The sequence below is a fragment of the Haliotis cracherodii genome, unplaced genomic scaffold (assembly GCF_022045235.1).
Source record: "Haliotis cracherodii isolate W230 unplaced genomic scaffold, xgHalCrac1.p SCAF_4, whole genome shotgun sequence".
Classification (NCBI taxonomy): domain Eukaryota; kingdom Metazoa; phylum Mollusca; class Gastropoda; order Lepetellida; family Haliotidae; genus Haliotis; species Haliotis cracherodii.
Genome location: NW_027266297.1, coordinates 20,951,496 through 20,969,503, shown reverse-complemented (window position 1 = coordinate 20,969,503; position 18,008 = coordinate 20,951,496). Strand labels below are relative to the sequence as shown.

Here is an 18,008-nt window from a genome sequence, read left to right as displayed (position 1 = left end):
CCAGTAGGGTATAATAGGGTGTCAGGTACCCGGGCAGTAAATTTGTACTCGTCCCAACCCTATCAGTGTAATGATATCCTGGTTATTGTTTCCAGATAACCGGTTTGTCCCAGATCTGCAGAGGCCCAGATGTGTTTTTGTGCTATAATATCCTGGTTATTGTTTCCAGATAACTGGTTTGTCCCAGATCTTGAGAGGCCCTGATGTTTTTTTGTGCTATAATATCCTGGTTATTGTTTCCAGATAACCGGTTTGTGCCAGATCTTGAGAGGCCCTGATGTGTTTTTGTGCTATAATATCCTGGTTATTGTTTTCAGATAACCGGTTTGTCCCAGATCTTGAGAGGCCCTGATGTGTTTGTGGCTGCTGGTAAAGAGCCCTTCAAGTCCATGCTTACGTTAATGTACAACGTCCCCCACCCGCCACCAGAAAGGGGCCCCTATCATCGGCTACGGAGCAGAAATCCCACCCGAGACCACATCGGAAGCCGTGTGCGGGAAAGAAGGGATCGCATGATACGAACAAGTAAGTTGTGTGTGAATACAAGCAAGCTAGTAAAGCTTTACCCTGCTTTTAGCAATATTCCAGCAAGAGTTCAGTGGGGAACACCAAAAGTGGGCTTGACACATTGTTCCTATATGGAGAATCGACCAAGCGTTTTAACCACTAGCCTGCCCCATCATCCTGTGTGTGAATACAAGCCACTGATTATTTTTACAGGTACAGGTGTGCAACATGTTTCATTTTGTATCATTCAAAGTGGATCGGGTGGTCGGTGACTTGGTAGATTGAGTGTCTATGTACCCTAATGGAATTGGACACGAACCACAATATCAATCACTGGTTTGTTTTGTCAAGATTTGAATATTCATATAGCAAAAAACAAAGAAAATACTCACTTCTGAAAGAAAAACAGACGTCATTGTAACACAGCATGTTAAGAGAGAAGTAGATCTGATTTCTACCTTTCTTTCAGAGGGACGATGGAAAGTGTGGATATCGACCAATGAACTTGGCAGCGGAGGCACAGAAGCTCAGGTGACCTTGACTGTGTATGGCAAGAAGGCCAACTCTGGCCCCATACCTCTCGGCTATGCGGATGATCAACACTTTCAGAGCGGACAGATTGATGAGTTTGATGTAAGTTGTTTTCAATTAGAATCTTTGAGTTATGTTTTACATTTTCTATCAAGATAGACATTTCTTGTCTGTCATTGTATTCCACCGAGTACCCCATGAAAATGCTGTAATCCAGTGTCAGTCATTCCCTTAGCAAGAGTGATATGATGTCCCACTTATTCGTTCACACCCGAAAATGAGAAGGCCAGTGATTCGATCCTTTGGCTGTGGCACACCAAAAGACCTTGTACTTGTTGTTGCCCTGCCTCGATCGTCTTTTACTGCATCTTTCATACTTTTCACTAGCAACAGTGTTTGTCACACTGTCATCTTGTTGTCAACCATCCACTAGCAACAATGTTATAATTGTGTCACACACACTCATTGATATTGTTACTATCAACTGTTTGACAAGCAACAGTGTTGTGAAGCAGTAACCAATCTGTCACATCTAATTCTTCAGTAGCTGCTGTCTTTCATTACACTGTTCTACTGGCTGGGTTGGTTGTTTTATGCTGCACTCAGCAATATTCCAGCTGTATGACGGCGGTCTGTAAATAATCGAGCTTGGACCAGACAGTCCAGTGATTAATATCATGAGCATCGATCCACGCAATTGGGATCAATGACATGCATCAACCAAGTCAGCGAGTCTGACCACCCGATCCCGTTAGTCGCCTTTTACGACAAGCATAGTCACCTTTTATGGTAAGCATGGGTTGCTGAAGACCTATTCTACCCTGGATCTTCACAGGTCCATTCCACTGGCAACATTACTGGTTTGTTGAATGCTGGTATGAAGTGTGGTCCAATGAGAAATGAAGGTGAAATGGGATATACCTGAACTGTACCAATCGGGGACCCAAGTTTAGTAACATTCTGTTCGGTCTAAAAGCTCAGTTAATATTTTTCCATATTACATGAAAAAATGGCTTGACTCAGAGCAAAGTTGAGCCTAGTAGACCTGAAAACAAGTTGGCACTCACTGCAGTAGAATTTACCACCAGAATCTACCATCAAATAGATTTCACTATGTCCGGAACCTTGGTAACATTTTAACATGATTTGGACATATCACTACACAGAGCTACAGGCTTTTCCATACTGTTTTCCTGATAGATTCCAGATTCGGAACATACTGCACTAACAACCTTGCCATAATGAATCGTAATTCAATGAAAACTGCAATACCATTCGCTTCCTAACACAAGTGCCTTAAAATATGTGTACTTATGTTTTCAATCATGCAACTTTCTTTGTACTTATCCAGTTGGGATTATTGAGAGGGTACAGAATTGTGCTCACTATTGCTGAGTGCAATGGTGGATCAAAGATCTTTACATTTAAGTTTCCAACTCAATAAGTAACTATATTGTTGCACAATCTGCAATATGAGTACTTGTATTTGAAGGCAAGTGTCTCAGGAAGTGAATCATGTTGCATTTGTTGTTAAATCATGATGCATGTACTTTGCTGGAGCATGTTATAAAGTTGGATGCAGATATGGATCAGGGGTCTGTCAGAACACTCTATGGAACAACCCATAGTCTGTATAGTGACAAGTTAGTATCAAAATCGTTTATAGTGAGCAGCACAGAGCTACAAGCAGCTAGAGAATTGTCAAATAGTGGCCGTGGCGGGTAAAGATGTTCCTAGATGATCTTCTGTACATTGTCTTAACAAGGACAAAAAAACTCCCATCAACTAAATGTTCTTGTTGGCACAGGACCATGTAACTGATAATAAACAAACTCGCAAAAAAATCAATGAGGTATAATTATTTGTTACAAGGTCCTTTGGTGTAGGTAATTATGCTAGGCCAGGCATCGGTTTGATGAGATTAATGGAGACTTAATCTGGTTGAGATGTGAGGCGGTGTAATTGGCCATTAGTTGACTAGAAGGGATGATGACTCCTCCATGTCGCATTCTGCTTGTGGTGGAAATCATGCATCGACTCACGAATACCGTATTTCCTCTGTAAGATGCCCGGGCTTCTATATATTTCGGACAAGCCTTTGACCCGGCGTCAATTAGAGGCCCGCCGCCTATCGGAGGCCCGGCTTCTATTAATACCCCCATTTTACTATGACCATGAATGTCCCATTGTATTAATGGATCGACCCGGCGTTTATTAGAGGCCCGGCTTCTATTTTTTGCACTGAACAATTGACCCGGCTTCTATTAGAGGCCGGCGTCTAATAGAGGAAATACGGTATGGAGGAGTCCTGGTTTTCTACTTGTCGCCAGAAACCATGGACCCCTTTGGGAGGTACTATGATTGGAATGCATGACCCTTCGATGCTTAAAAATTCCTAGCCCTTAGTTTTATAGGAAAGATGATGATCAAACACGTGAAGTTCATGTCATCACTTACTGCTGATGGTCATTTTCCTGAGGCAAGGGAATTAACAGACTGTAAAAATCCAGTTTCCACCCTTGCCGAACTAGGCTGGAAATTCTGGGCTGGATCGTAGCACCATTAGTGGCCGTTATGATTTATGTCCCTTCTATGTCCCTCCTATTGACCAATTAGATTCAATCTCTCGTATCACTTACATTTGCTTCAAACAAAGTGGCCGCGCCCAGTCAAGACAATCTGATCGATAATCGAGCCTTATATTGTAATTAAACAGGCCTTACTTTGCGAAGTGCATCAAATCACATGAGCCCCTTGATTAGAAACATGAAAGGATTTGGAAAATTTCTGTTGATAGCATGTTGACGGTACACATGATTTGCCATGCTTGCTATAAAAGGCGACTATGCTTGTCGTAAGAGGCGATTAACAGGATTGGGTGGTCAGGCTTGCTGATGCATGTCATCGTATCCCAATTGCGTCGTCGATGCTCATGATGTCAATCACTGGATTGTCTGGTGAAGACTCAACCACCATCATATAGCTGTAATATTACTGAAGATGGTGTTAAACAACAAACAAACAAACACATGCTTTGCAAATCCTGCAATCAACCGAAATCTGCTTGGCAGTTTACGAATCCGATGTCGATTTCGTCACACGATTTTGGTTGGACTATGCATAGACTTGTTAGTCCAGCTATAATAGAATTCCATAATGCCTGCCTAGTTTGGCAAGGATGTAAACTGAACTTATGTCCTCTGTTGACTCCTTTGACTCGGGAAGATAGCTGATGGTGGTCACATAAATGGTGTTATGTTTGCACATGTGACCTAACATGTGACAACCGGTGAAGCTGAAATCAATTCCCGTTGTTTTTACAGTTGTATTAACAACTGTTGGAAACGGTGTGTATAAGTGATTGTGGAATAAACACCCTGAATGTGAAGCAAACATAAGCCTAGTTATTAACAACATAGTTAATATCATTTTATATATACATAGAAAACATACGTTTGTTTCTGTTATAATAACGATCTGTTAACGTAGCGAACTGTCTAATTAATATTCATGAGTTATATTCATGAGTCTACTCAAGTGTACGCGTTGTAACATTTGGATCAAGACTATTATCCCATATTTGGTTATCACGTGACCTCACAGGAAAAGGTTTTTTCCACAGTGTGGACTTTGTTGTTTGTTGTTGAACAAAACATTGGTGATATTCAGTATATCAATGGTCAGTAAAGTCAGCTTGTCTGTTACCATCAGAGTTTCCTGTTGTCTATTTTATGAGCAAGGAAATAAAATTTCGCTTTGCTTTGAGGTTAAATATATATTTGTAGTGACTTAGTCTTGAATGCCGAAACAAAAACGAGAAAGTTGTGACTGAACTTTGTGTGAATGATGTGTAAATCTAACTAAGTTACTTAAGAGATGACGTCATTGCATTTATTTGTTGAAAGTTGGGACTTACAAAAATTAAAGGGGACTGGTAATTTTTAGAGTTGCCAGTCCACCAGGACCGGCAGTTTCAAAACACAACGGGAGCACTGAGATGTCACATGAATACTTCTACATGGAACCCTTGTATCTCTACTTAACTGGGGTTGTGGGGTAGCCTAGTGGTTAAAGCGTTCACTCGTCACGCCGAAGACTCGGGTTGGATTCTCCACATGGGTACAATGTGTGAAGCCAATTTCTGGTGTTTCCGCCATGATATTGCTGGGATATTGCTAAAAGTGATGTAAAACCATACTCACTCACTCACTCACTCACTCCCTCACTCCCTCACTCACTCACTCACTCAACTTAACTGTCTCTTTGTTGAAATAGGTTCCTATGATTTGCTGTATTATTGTCGACCGTCTAAACAGTTCATTTGAATGTTCCGTCTGATTTATCATTCAAAGAACCCGGGCACACTTCAGTTGTTGTTAGGTAAACATGCATGTCTATCAATAAAGTATTCACCATTTCAAAACCGGTTTGTGTTGCGTCAATCCTGGCCTTTCACCTGTATTGGGAGATGGGTAAGTGTGTTCTTGTATTACTGGTGTAAACAAACCACAACAACAGCTACACCACGCAGTTGCTATGCACTGAGTGCTAATGCAACCTTGTTCTCTATGAGTGAGTGAGTGGGTGAGTGAATGTTTTTTAGCCCTTGTTGTTGTTTTGGATTAGAATTGGTCCTAGCAACCAATGCTGGTTGTGAAGGAGAATTAATAGATCTGATGGTCAGGCATTGTGACCTGGTTGTCATCGTACCATAACTACATTGATTGTTGGTCTTAATATCAATCGGGGACACGGGTGGCCCAGTCGTCTAAGGCCCTGCGATTCGCCGTGCAGAGTTGCGTCCCTTGGGCACGCCAAAAACTTATGATTGTGGGTTTGAATCCTGGTTCACCCCGATTATGTTTCTAGGTTTGTCAGCACCATACCCGTGGGTTTCACCGAAGTGGTAAACGTCTGAGACCTGCATCACTTCGAGCTTTCCTCCCACATTAAACTGACACGCAGTGATATAACTGTAATACTGTTAAAAGCGGCGTTAAACCCAACTCTCTCACTCACTCACTTAATATCAATCACTGCCTTGCGAGGTCAGACTCTATTATTTACAGGCTGTCATCATATAGCTGGAATATAACTGAGAGGGCATTAAACAACAAACAAACAAAGATGCTTTCAGTTGCAGTCCAGTACATCATGTCAGATTGTAAAAAATTGTGTCTAGATCTCGCCAACCTGTGGTTGATAGCATGAGCAATGAACCTTGAGTCAGTGCATGAACAACTGGGTCCCACCTGAAGGGGCATGGTGTACTCGGATCTATTGTCGGGATAATTTCTTATCCCAGACTTCTGTAGCATTGTTCCATAAAATATGTTCTGTAAGCCAGAAAGTATCTCAAGAAATTTGCTAAAAATCATTGTTGCTCCAATCTTATTAAAATAAGAACTTAGTGCTCGCTACCACTACATGAAGATCTGAGGACATCCCATTACAGGTCACATCAGAACAACCTCTCGTGAACTTTGATCAACCCATGAAATCACAAACAAGTCCACATGAGCCAATCAGAAAGCATCTTTCACTAGCTTTACAGCACTTTTAAGTTTCAAACTGGCTTTGAAACGATTTTGACAAAGTTCTTGATTCAAAATTTGAAAACGACACAAAAGAACATTCTGGAATTTCTAATAGATGACTGAGATTGTATGGCAGTGCTTTCCACTGACTGTGGAAAAGTTTCTTCTGTTTCAAATGTTATCCCATGGAAGCGAGACATAGACGATTATTTCGATGAAATCAGTCATATTTCGTTATTCAGTGTTCGTATATATCAGTGTGATTCATTATACCCAATGTAAATCTTTGAGGTTAAATGAAAGAAATAAAACCCTTCAACTGTCACTTTCCTGATCTGGTAAGGGATGTTTTGATTGGTCGCACAAAAGGTCATTCTGACGTGCAACGAGAACAAAGATCTGATTTTAATGAGATAGTTTTGCCTCAAATTACAAAATAAAGTAATTGTTAACTACATATCCTGAAATAGGACTAAAACAGATGTAGATCTTGAAAAAATGCTCAGTCAGAAACTACTTTATGCTTTGATACTGGGTCATTAGCCAACAGAATATGATGTGACCTCATTAATGTTAACTAGTCTTCAGCAAATATGATCGATAGCGTAGGTGTTGCATGCTGAAATATTTATGCTCAAAGCGAGTACACACAGGTTTAATAAACAGGATTTATGTGCTCAAATTTGTTTCTAGAAATAGCAGTTATGTAAGATAAAGAAAAAAGACTTTTAGTGAAACAATGAAGACAAAATATAAAGAGATTTGGTACTTTTTAGAATGCATGCTTGTTTATTTCACATAATACAGTGATAATGAATAATTGTCAGAATTAGTAGCTCAGCTCTGTGACATATTGTAATTGATGTAATATGCGCCCAGGGCGCTCTCAAAAATAGAAATAGGGGGCTCTTATTAGAATATTATTTTGGTGAAAGATAAATTTCGTGGTTTATGCTGACAGCCTGAAATGTTTCTATACAACAGATATATTTTTCCAGAATTTAATTGCCCACAATTACGGGTGCATATAACACACGAGTGCGTATTATACGCTAATAAATAAGTCTCATGTACATTGATCAGTCAGAAGGGGTGGTCACTAGCCAATATATTAGCAAATATTATTATTAGAGGGGGGTGCTTATAACGTCGAATACGATAGTTCAACTTGTACAAATGCACTGTGACACATTCCTACAATGTGGCTGGAGAATATTGTCGTCGTGGTATTTGAAACATTTCCATCCCAAAGATAATTTCTCAGATTTCTGAATCTGGAAAAGGAAAGAAATTGATATGGGTAAATAACACCATTAATAAGTTTGAAATGCCCATTTGTGAACTTGACATTTGGCAGGTGGATTTTGACGAAACACGATAATTCACTGACAGCTCGTGTATCTCCTATATCATGGCATTGCTGCTTGTTGTGGGTCAATTTCTATGCACTGTTGTTACTTTCTCAAGGACAATCAATAAAAGTGTATTGCTCTTGTCAATAACAGTTGCCATGGAGATTTGTTATTTTGCCTTTCTTTATCAAGCATGGCATGTCATCATGTTGAGGCAATTCAGAAGGTATGTTATGTGATAAATCTGAGACTAGTGCAGAGAATGTTAAAGAGAATATTGGAGAATGTTACTGAGAATATTACAGAAAATTTCGCAGAATGTTAGACAATGTTACAAAGAATGTTGCGGTGAATATTAGAGAATATTGCGGAGAATTTCAAAGAATGTTGTGGGTAATCTTACGGAGAATGTTGCGGAGAATGTTATCACCACATCACTGAGGACCAACTATCGCCAACACCCCGCTAGTGTGTGAGACTAGTTATACTTTTGCTCGTTTTCATATTTAATATTTATCTGAAAATGTTGAACTGATTCTTTTGGGGAAATATTAGTAATTAACAAGCATGTTACTTTCTCTTTCCGAAAATACAATTTAATAACGTACATTTTGAGCTTTAGACTAGGGCGATAACTTGCAACATACAGTCAGTCTTTTCATTCCCTCTCTTCGCTGTGTAACAGAAATCTACTCAATCTTTCCTGCCTACTGAAGTGAGCGAAATTGCTCATAGTTTCACAAATATCGTAAGTTAGTGAGGCTTGTACATGTACTGTAAACTTTAAATAGTAATGATATCAGAAATAACACGGAAGAAATGGCGATAACCATGATAATGGTCAATGGCCAGTAGGCTATACTTACATTATATATACCATATTTGACGTAATAATCGCCCCGCACTAATAAGCGCCCACGACAATATTTGCTAATATATTGGCTAGTGAACAATCCCAATTAGCACCCCTTCCGATTCATCACTGTACACAAGACTTATTTATGCACCCTTAATTATGGGCAATTAAATTCTGAAAACATACATCGGTCGTATATAAACATTTCAGGCTGTCAGCATAAACCACGAAATGATCTTTCAACTCTGTTTTTGTCACTAAAATAATATTCTAATAAGAGACCCCTATTTCTAATTTTGAGAGCGCCCTGGGCGCTTATTACTTCGAATACGGTATATAGCCTGCACTGAACGTAATATGACAGCCATCGTCTCTTAGCAATGTTAGGATCCCCTGCTTAGTTATTTGACTCTGCATCCAATTCCACCCTTCTTGTTCCTTGGTCTATCAGCACCATACCTGAGATTGTTGGTGTCAAAGAAGTAAATGTCTACAACTTCCCTTACTTTAGGCTTTCTTCCACAAGCTGAAATCAACATGGAGTATGTGAGTTTGTTTTAACATGGCTTTTGGCAGTATCGTATTCGACATAATAGGCGCCCAGGGCACTCTCAAAATTAGAAATGGGGGGCTCTTATTAGAATATTATTTTGGTGAAAAACAACAGAGTTGAAAGATCGTAAATTTCGTGGTTTTGCTGACAGCCTGAAATGTTTATACACGACAGATATATTTTTCCAGAATTTAATTTCCCATGATTAATGCTGCATATAACACACATATTATACGCGAATAAATAAGTCTTGTGTACATTGATCAATTTAAAGGGGTGCTAATTGGGATTGTTCACTAGCCAATATATTAAAAAATATCACCGTGGGCGCTTATTAGAGCGGGGCGCTTATTACGTCGAATACGGTATGTCAGTTATATCACGGCATGTCAGCTTAATGTGGGAGGAAAGCCTGAAGTGATGCAATTCTACATGTTTAACTCTTTGGTGAAACCCACAAGCCAAACCTAGAAACATAATCGGGGTGAACTGGGATTTGAAACTATGATCATAGGTTTCTGGCATGCCTAAGGGACACAACTCCGAACAGCGAATTGCAGCAACCTATGGGATTCAGGGCCACTCATGCACACGAAAACACACCTGGAATAATGTTCAAAGTGGCGTTAAACCAAACTCACTCACGGATGGTGACTTGCATGACAATGAATGCAGTTAATGTCTGTTATTCCAGTAACATATTGTGTTGTTTGATTGGCTGGTAAAAATGAATAATTTTCTGAATCACATTTCACTGCATATTGCTGTATTGAGGATATGGGTGAGTGAGTGAGTATGGTTTTTAGCAATATTCCAGCAATATCCCGGCGGGGTCACAGTCACCAGCAATGGGCTTCACACATTGTACCCATATTAAGGGGAATTATTACTCAGGCCTTAGGTATGATGAGCAAACTAAAGCTAGGATTGGTCCAAATTTACTTCCCAGATACCCACCCTGATATCACCCGACCCTACACTGCTGTTGGTCTAAAGAGATAGGTACAAAATGTTCGATTGAGAATAGTTTGACCGTATCCGTGGACAAAATGTATTTAGATACACACATAAAATGATCTGGTCATGCATACACTGAAGTTGACTGAAGTTTTATCTTTTTTTCAAACATATAAAAGTAAAAAAGAATGAACAGTATAGTTAGTTGTCAGGGGCCAACTTTGTAGCAGGTGAGTGTAAAAGAGTTTTAGTACCTCCAGTCTTTGGCTCGTAAGCTTTTAATCATCGGCAATTTCCGGAGGTAATCGTAAATGTCAATTTTTTCCTATTTTAAATAAAGCCTTTCTCTGCAATTTGGCCATATTCTGTTTATTGATTAGTAGTATTTTCACTTTCTATATCTTGTAGCGAAAATGTTCCACATTTTCCCATGGTGAATTTGTTGTTATCATCTCATCTCGTGCCAAGCTCATGCTGATGTAGTGTCTTTTCCCAGCAAGCCATTTTCAACGTTTATACTTCATTTCCCAGAAAATAACGAGAGTCACCATGGAGATGTGTTGCTCCATCTGAAGTGTCTCGGCTGTTTGTAGACTCCTTGGGGGTTACGCCACGGGTGTCTACGATTCTAGCTACTACGGCGAAATAACGAGATTGAAGAGAGATATTTTGCTTGGTCCTCTTTAACCTTCTAGCTTGAACCACTAGGCTCCCCCGCCCCCCTTCTGAGTACATGGAGGAATATGGAGTAAACATTACAGGTTTAGTGGTCAACATCAAGCATGAAAGTCAAGGGGTCCTTGTCATAACCCCAGTGTTAAAAGTTAAGGATTTACATAGTCTGTCCACCCCATGACAAGGGTCGTTGCTCACAATATCGATCACTGGATTGTCTGGTCCAGACTCAAATTTTACCGACCACCATTATTTATCTAGAATAATGCTTAACAAACAGACAAACAACAAACAAAGATACCAGGTCCTTTGATTCATTAATTACTATAGCAACCCTCCTTAGTTTCAAACACTGACAGGCTGATGCAGTTGTCATTGGTTGCTAGGCAGCTTGTGTACACATACAATACCTTGCCCTGCACATCACAATGCGTACAATGAAGATTTATTTTTCTAGGCATCCAAATTTACATATGTCACTCAGTGCATTCGAACATATTGCCTCCAGATTGGTTTAACTATCATATCTGGTCCAACGGCAAGATGAATGTGGAATTGTAGATAAAGCATTTGACAAAAAAGTCACCCTATTTCACGTTTTGTTCACTTTTAAATGCTCATATTGACAGTGGGTGTAGATTTCCCAAAGGTGAGATTAGGTGATTATTTCTCATTATGGCGTGCGTCAAGGCTGATTGGATCAGGTGTGCAAGTCTGTGATTATGTTAACACATCAGCGGGAGTACAATGTGCTTGGCTTGGTTCGTGTTGACTGAACATTAGGATAATAAATTACACTATTAATTCATGCCGGATATGCAGCAGTTTTTCTGACCACATAAATGATTATTTTACGTGAGATTAATAATTTTGATGTATATATTCAGGTGTGTGTTCAATTCTGTGTCCTGCGTAAAAAGTCCGCACCTTGTTTTAAATGTCAACCCTGAATATATTTTTAATACAATCTGAAGGGATTGTAATAAAACATGAACGCTTTCTTTAAATAAATTCTCTCAGAAAAAGTTAAGATTTGATCTGTTGAAGATAATAAAGAATTATCTTCATTAACTATATTTCGCAGCCTTTGTGAACATTATAAACATGAACTGGCATGTAGAATTTTTGTAAAGTTTGCGGAGGTGGGTTTTGTGATCTTGATTTTCACAAAAGGCATTGTGCGAGGAATCACAGGTATCTTTAAAGAATACCCGGTAACTAAGAAACCTATGTTCAGAAATTCTTGCCTGTGAAAGGATAGAGTCAAGGGTTTTTTTTAAAACACTTTCTATAGCCCTTTGAATCTGACTTTGTTATCAATTTCCTGATTGCCACTGAATCATTTGTTTGTTTGTTTGTTGTCACAGTACTCAGCAATATTCCAGCTATATGACAGTTGTCTGTAATAATCAAGTCTGGACCATACAATCCAGTTATTGAGCATCAATCCATCAACTGGGATACAATGACATACATCAACCAAGTCACCGAGTCTAACCACCCGATTCATTTTATCTCCGCTGGGGACCCATGTTCTTACCCAGAATCCCCTTGGTTTCTAGGTTCTAACGAATCATTTATGTTGTATGATATAGGAGATAACTGCTCACTTTGATCAGGTTTACAATAGTGTGCCATTTAAATTAATGCCATGTATGGAGGTTTAATGATAAAGTATTATTCCATGGCAGTTATTTGAAGGATTCTCATTTGTAATCATGGTTTCACTGAAGGACTGAGGTTTTGATGTATTTGTTAATTTGATCTTATTTGATAGTAAGTCCTCTCCATGAATTATCCAAAGTAACAAGGTTATTTTGCGAACATATCATTTTCTTCTAACCAAATCAGTTCAGGCGACTAGTCGTTTGTGGAACCTACAGCTATAGACATTTAACTTTCACAATGAGCAACACTTAGTTAATGCCTGTTTATCAGGAACCACTACCTGTGTCTCCATTGGCAACTTTGTGTCTATAGGCCATACATGATATGTGCCTAATGTTTGGTGAAAGCGTGGGGTGTTTATCTGGAGATCTATAGTGTCCGGACACTCCCATTCAGCTGCAGGCTATTGACAGCACCATGCAGTCGTGTTCGGTATTCTATGTGACTGCTGTGGGAGAGTCGTCACCCAATAGTCAATCCCACTATAGGTTCTGGAGCTTTTGTACTTGGTTTAGACATCCAGGTGATTTGTACCTTGCCTAGCAATGCCAGTGTTCATATCACAGTACATGGTTGCCGTGCTGTATTGAGGGTTAGAAATATTTATGACGACTTTCTTGCTATTGAATTGGAAGTAGGTGTAAGCTTAAGCTAGGAACAAGACAACACTCTCACAGTACTGGTGCAGCACCCTTTAATAACCATTTGCTCGTTTGTATGTTGTATGATGGTCTAAAAGACACCTTGAATACATTTATCAGCGTGGAATGATGTCACCTTGGTTAATGACATGAGGCATTGTGATAAATTTAGAGATTACATACCTTTCTACATACTTCAAGGATTGGTTTAAATTTTTTAGATTTGTAGATTTGACTTATAGATGAATGTATTAATTGAAATGATATAATGAAGTGTGCACAATCATGTTATTAATCAAGGACTGGTTGTTAATACCTTTCTACATACTTCAAGGATTGGTTTTAATTTTTGAGATTTGTAGATTTGACTTATAGATGAATGAATTGAAATTTATAATGAGGTCTGCACAATCACGTTATTAATTGAGGACTGGTTGTTAATAGACTGCCATATATAATATATATATATACTGTATATACTGTATATACTGTTCAGAATAATACCACCTGTCTCAGGTTTTCATATTGCTAGAGTTATTCATCATGCATGACAGATTATAGTAATTATAGCAATATGAAAGAATCGAGTGTTTTTTAACTTATTTTGATTGGTATATAGTCCGGCCATTCAAGAAGTTGACTGATATCGCTACTGTGTTTCAGTAGTCGTCATGGTGAACATGCGTACACTGTGTGGTGTTTCTGTTTCTATGGAGGGAACGTATTGCTAGATATACACCGTCAACAGTCTTACAATAGAAAGCTGTTTTAATGTCACCTTATGTTATAGTGTGGTAACATGATATCAAGCTTTAGCAATTCCATACCATTGAAACCAATAATTTGGGGGGTCCTTAGGCTTTTGTGGTTTATGAGAATGTTGACTTGGGTTTTGCTATATGTCTGTCAAGATTTATATGTTTTATTGCCCCAATAGAACATTTTCTTTCTTGATAATGAATTTGTCCTCGGAACTGCTTCTGTTTTATGTTGAAGTCAATAACTAGAATGTTGTGTTATGTATGGCCTTGGGGCGGTCGGGTAGCCTTGTAGTTAAAGCGTTAGCTTGTCATGCCAAATCCCGAGATGGGTACAATGTGTGAAACCCATTTCTGGTGTCCCCTTCCATGATATTGCTGGAATATTGCCAATACTCACCATACTCACTCGCTCGGTATGACCTTAATTTTATTTGAACATAATTCAAAGGACACAAACACATTTTTTGTTTGTGTATAAGGTATTTGTTTCCACTCTTTCCATTCCTCTAGAGGGCTTGGTGGACCAGTTGCCTAAGGTGCTGCAGTTTACTGTGCAGCGTTGCCTCCCTTAGATGTACCAGAAACCTATGATCATTGGTTCAAATCCCTGTTTCTAGGCTTGTTGAGATTACATATTCTTGATCCTTTATACTTAAAATGAACAGAAGGTGTGGAGAGCCCCTTTAAATTATGCCATGATCCACTAATAGTGGCTTCAAATCCCAGAGACCGCCTCCGTGGTCTCGTGGTAGAGCGTCCTCCCGGAGAGCGGAAGGTCCGGGGTTCGATCCCCGACCGCGTCATACCAAAAGACGTTAAAAGATGGTACTTGTTGTTACCCTGTCTGGCGCTCGGCATGAAGGGGCTAAAACAAGGACTGGTCGGCTCGGAGTCAGTATACTGTGTCTGAGTGGGGTATTCATGTTAAACTGCGGCATGGTATCTCAGTGTGCTAGCACTATAAATCGGCATCAGTCCGGACTAGTACAAGCAGCCACACAAACACACACACGTACATGCACGTCGCTATATAAGTGCAATAATCTTGGACGTTACTTTAAACCCCATTTCACCTCACCTCAAATCCCAGAGTCTCCCCAATTATGATCATGGGTTTGTCAGCACCATATTCATGCTCTTGACTTTCAACCATGTAGTAAATCTCGAATCCTAACATCACTTTGGTCTTTATCCTTCCTCCCACATCAAGCTGACATGTTGTAGTACTGGTCATTTCTTGTAGGGGCTTGTGAGATTAACAAATTATCACAACATGAAAACACAGTTCCTTAAAGTGTATGTAACTGTGAAATGGAGCGGTTTTTATGTATAAAAATCATTGAACGCTAGTGATTCAAATTAAAATTATGTAATTTTGTTTTATTGTAGACACAGAAATGTTAAAAGGAGAGTATTACAGTTCAGGCATTTCTTCTCTTCAACTATTCATTGTTTCAGGACACAGACACTGATATACTCCCAAAGACTGCCATTAATATTTAAAAAATGGAAAAAGGTTTTGACTTAAATGTCTAACCTCTAGTTGATGTGATTGAAGTAGCAGTGCAGAAGGCTGTTTCTATTGATTTCAGCTCAGCTGTAGCAATAATATGTTTTAATTGGAATTTGTGGCAAGGCCAAAGCTGAAGGAATTTTCTTAGGACATGACATCTACACCCATGACATCTACGCCATGACATCTACACCATGACATCTACACCCATGATATCTACACCCATGACATCTACACCCATGACATCTACACCATTTCATCTACACCCATGACATCTACACCCATGACATCTACACCCATGAAATCTACACCCACGACATCTACACCCATGACATCTACACCCATGACATCTACATCATGACATCTTCACCATGACATCTACACCCATGACATCTACACCATGACATCTACACCCATGACATCTACACCATGACATCTACACCCATGACATCTACACCCATGACATCCACAGCCATGACATCTACACCCATGACATCTACACCATGACATCTACACCCATGACATCTACACCCATGACATCTACACCCATGACATCTACACCAATGACATCAACAACCATGACATCTACACCATGACATCTACACCCATGACATCTACACCCATGACATCTACACCCATGACATCTACACCCATGATATCTACACCCATGACATCTACATCCATGACATCTACACCATGACACCGTCTCCATTTCTCTTATCACTAATGTAGCACAGAATCTCTCTAACTCTTGATCTAGAAATCAACAACCAATCAAAATGGCTCTTCTGAACAAGAGTTCGGCACAAATCTTCATCTGAGCAAGCCCTCGATGTATTTAAGCCATGCAAATGGCTGTTATGAGGTTTTTTAAGCGCAAATGTACGGAAAATAATGACCCTCCCCTCATGCTATTCGTACTTTTGGATGACCCTCCCCATGTCCTTGTACATTTTTTTCATGACCCTCTGTGAAAAGACCAAATTCAAAAGCATTTTATATTTTATTATAAGATGTCCATTTTTCTCCCTCCCCAAATGTGTGTCTTATTTTTTATGATTTAGTTATACCATCTGAGCTGACGAGTTACATGTCATACATTTGTTAGTAATATTCATTAAATAGCAAATATTAATGAGACCATGACCCAGTGTTACCTGTAAAATTTCTCATTTCCAAACACAGTGTCCTTGAACAAAATGCTGGATTTAAGTGGGCTTTATTGATTAGTGTTTGGATGACTATTTTATAATATTGTTTCTCTTTTGGGAAAGAAAGTGCGTGAATATTTCATGTGTTTCAGATCAGTGTGGGAAGTATTGGTGAGATTTACAAGATACGGATCGCCCACGACAACACGGGGGACTGTCCTGGCTGGCTCTGTGATGAAGTGAGTCTTTGAACATTGCCCTTGTTCATGCTATTCACTTGACACAAACTGTATTTTGATTGGTTATGTTTCACCAGTATTATATATTAAATTTTATATCATGAATAACAAAAATATAAATGCCTCCCTTCCAGACCCAAAGGCTGCCTATGTATTTTCTTGGTTCTCAGGCCTTCTTTCCTATGAATAATGAAAAACTATCATTTTTACTGACATGTCATGGTCTGTGTGATAAAATTACACATTTGTAGATTTTGTTAAGCAGAGTAAAAGAAACAGTTTTCCAGTCATGTCGCTGGTACCTTATAACTGAATGGTATACTTGTCATGCTTGTCACTGAATAATGTTTGTCACTGACCTGTAGTTATAATTGATAGTATATGTCACTGATTAGTACTTGTCATTGACTAGTACTTGTCATTAAGTATTACATGTCATTGACTGGTACCTGTCATCACTAGTACTTGCCTTTGGTTACTACTTGCATTGTCTTGACTAGTTTTTGCCATTGTTTGTTTGTTTTGTTTGTTGTTTAACGCCAGACTCAGCAATATTCCAGTTATATGATGGCGGTCTGTAAATAATCAAGTCTGGACTAGATAATCCATACACTGCCATAGATGTACATTACGAGCATTGATCCAAGCAATTGGGATACGATAACGTGCATCAAGCAAGTCAGAGAGCCTGACCACCTGATTCCATTAGTCACCACCTACGACAAGCATAACTGTTTTCGCCATTGCTTAGTATTTGTCATTGATTAGTACTTGCCACTGACTAGTACCTGTCAATGACTCATACTTGTCAGTGATTAGCACTTGTCATTGACTAGTACTTGTCAGTGATTAGTACTTGTCATTGACTCATACTTGTCATTGAGTCAAACTTGTCAGTGATTAGTACTTGTCATTTACTCGTACATGTCATTAACTAGTACTTGCCATTGATTAGTACTTGTCATTGACTAGTAGTTGTCAGTGATTAGTACCTGTCATTGACTAGTTTTTGTCAGTGATGAGTACCTGTCAATGACTCATACTTTTCAGTGATTAGCACTTGTCAT

General features: G+C 39.1%; 1 protein-coding gene across 1 annotated transcript in view; it reads left to right on the top strand.

Annotated features, from left to right (window-relative positions):
* LOC139480290 (lipoxygenase homology domain-containing protein 1-like) overlaps positions 1-18,008 on the top strand; it is a 111,561-nt gene that overhangs the window by 16,062 nt on the left and 77,491 nt on the right. The window contains exons 3-5 of the mRNA XM_071263342.1: positions 318-525; positions 977-1,140; positions 16,855-16,941. Coding sequence (XP_071119443.1) covers positions 318-525; positions 977-1,140; positions 16,855-16,941 — 459 coding nt within the window. The remainder of the gene's footprint in view (positions 1-317; positions 526-976; positions 1,141-16,854; positions 16,942-18,008) is intronic.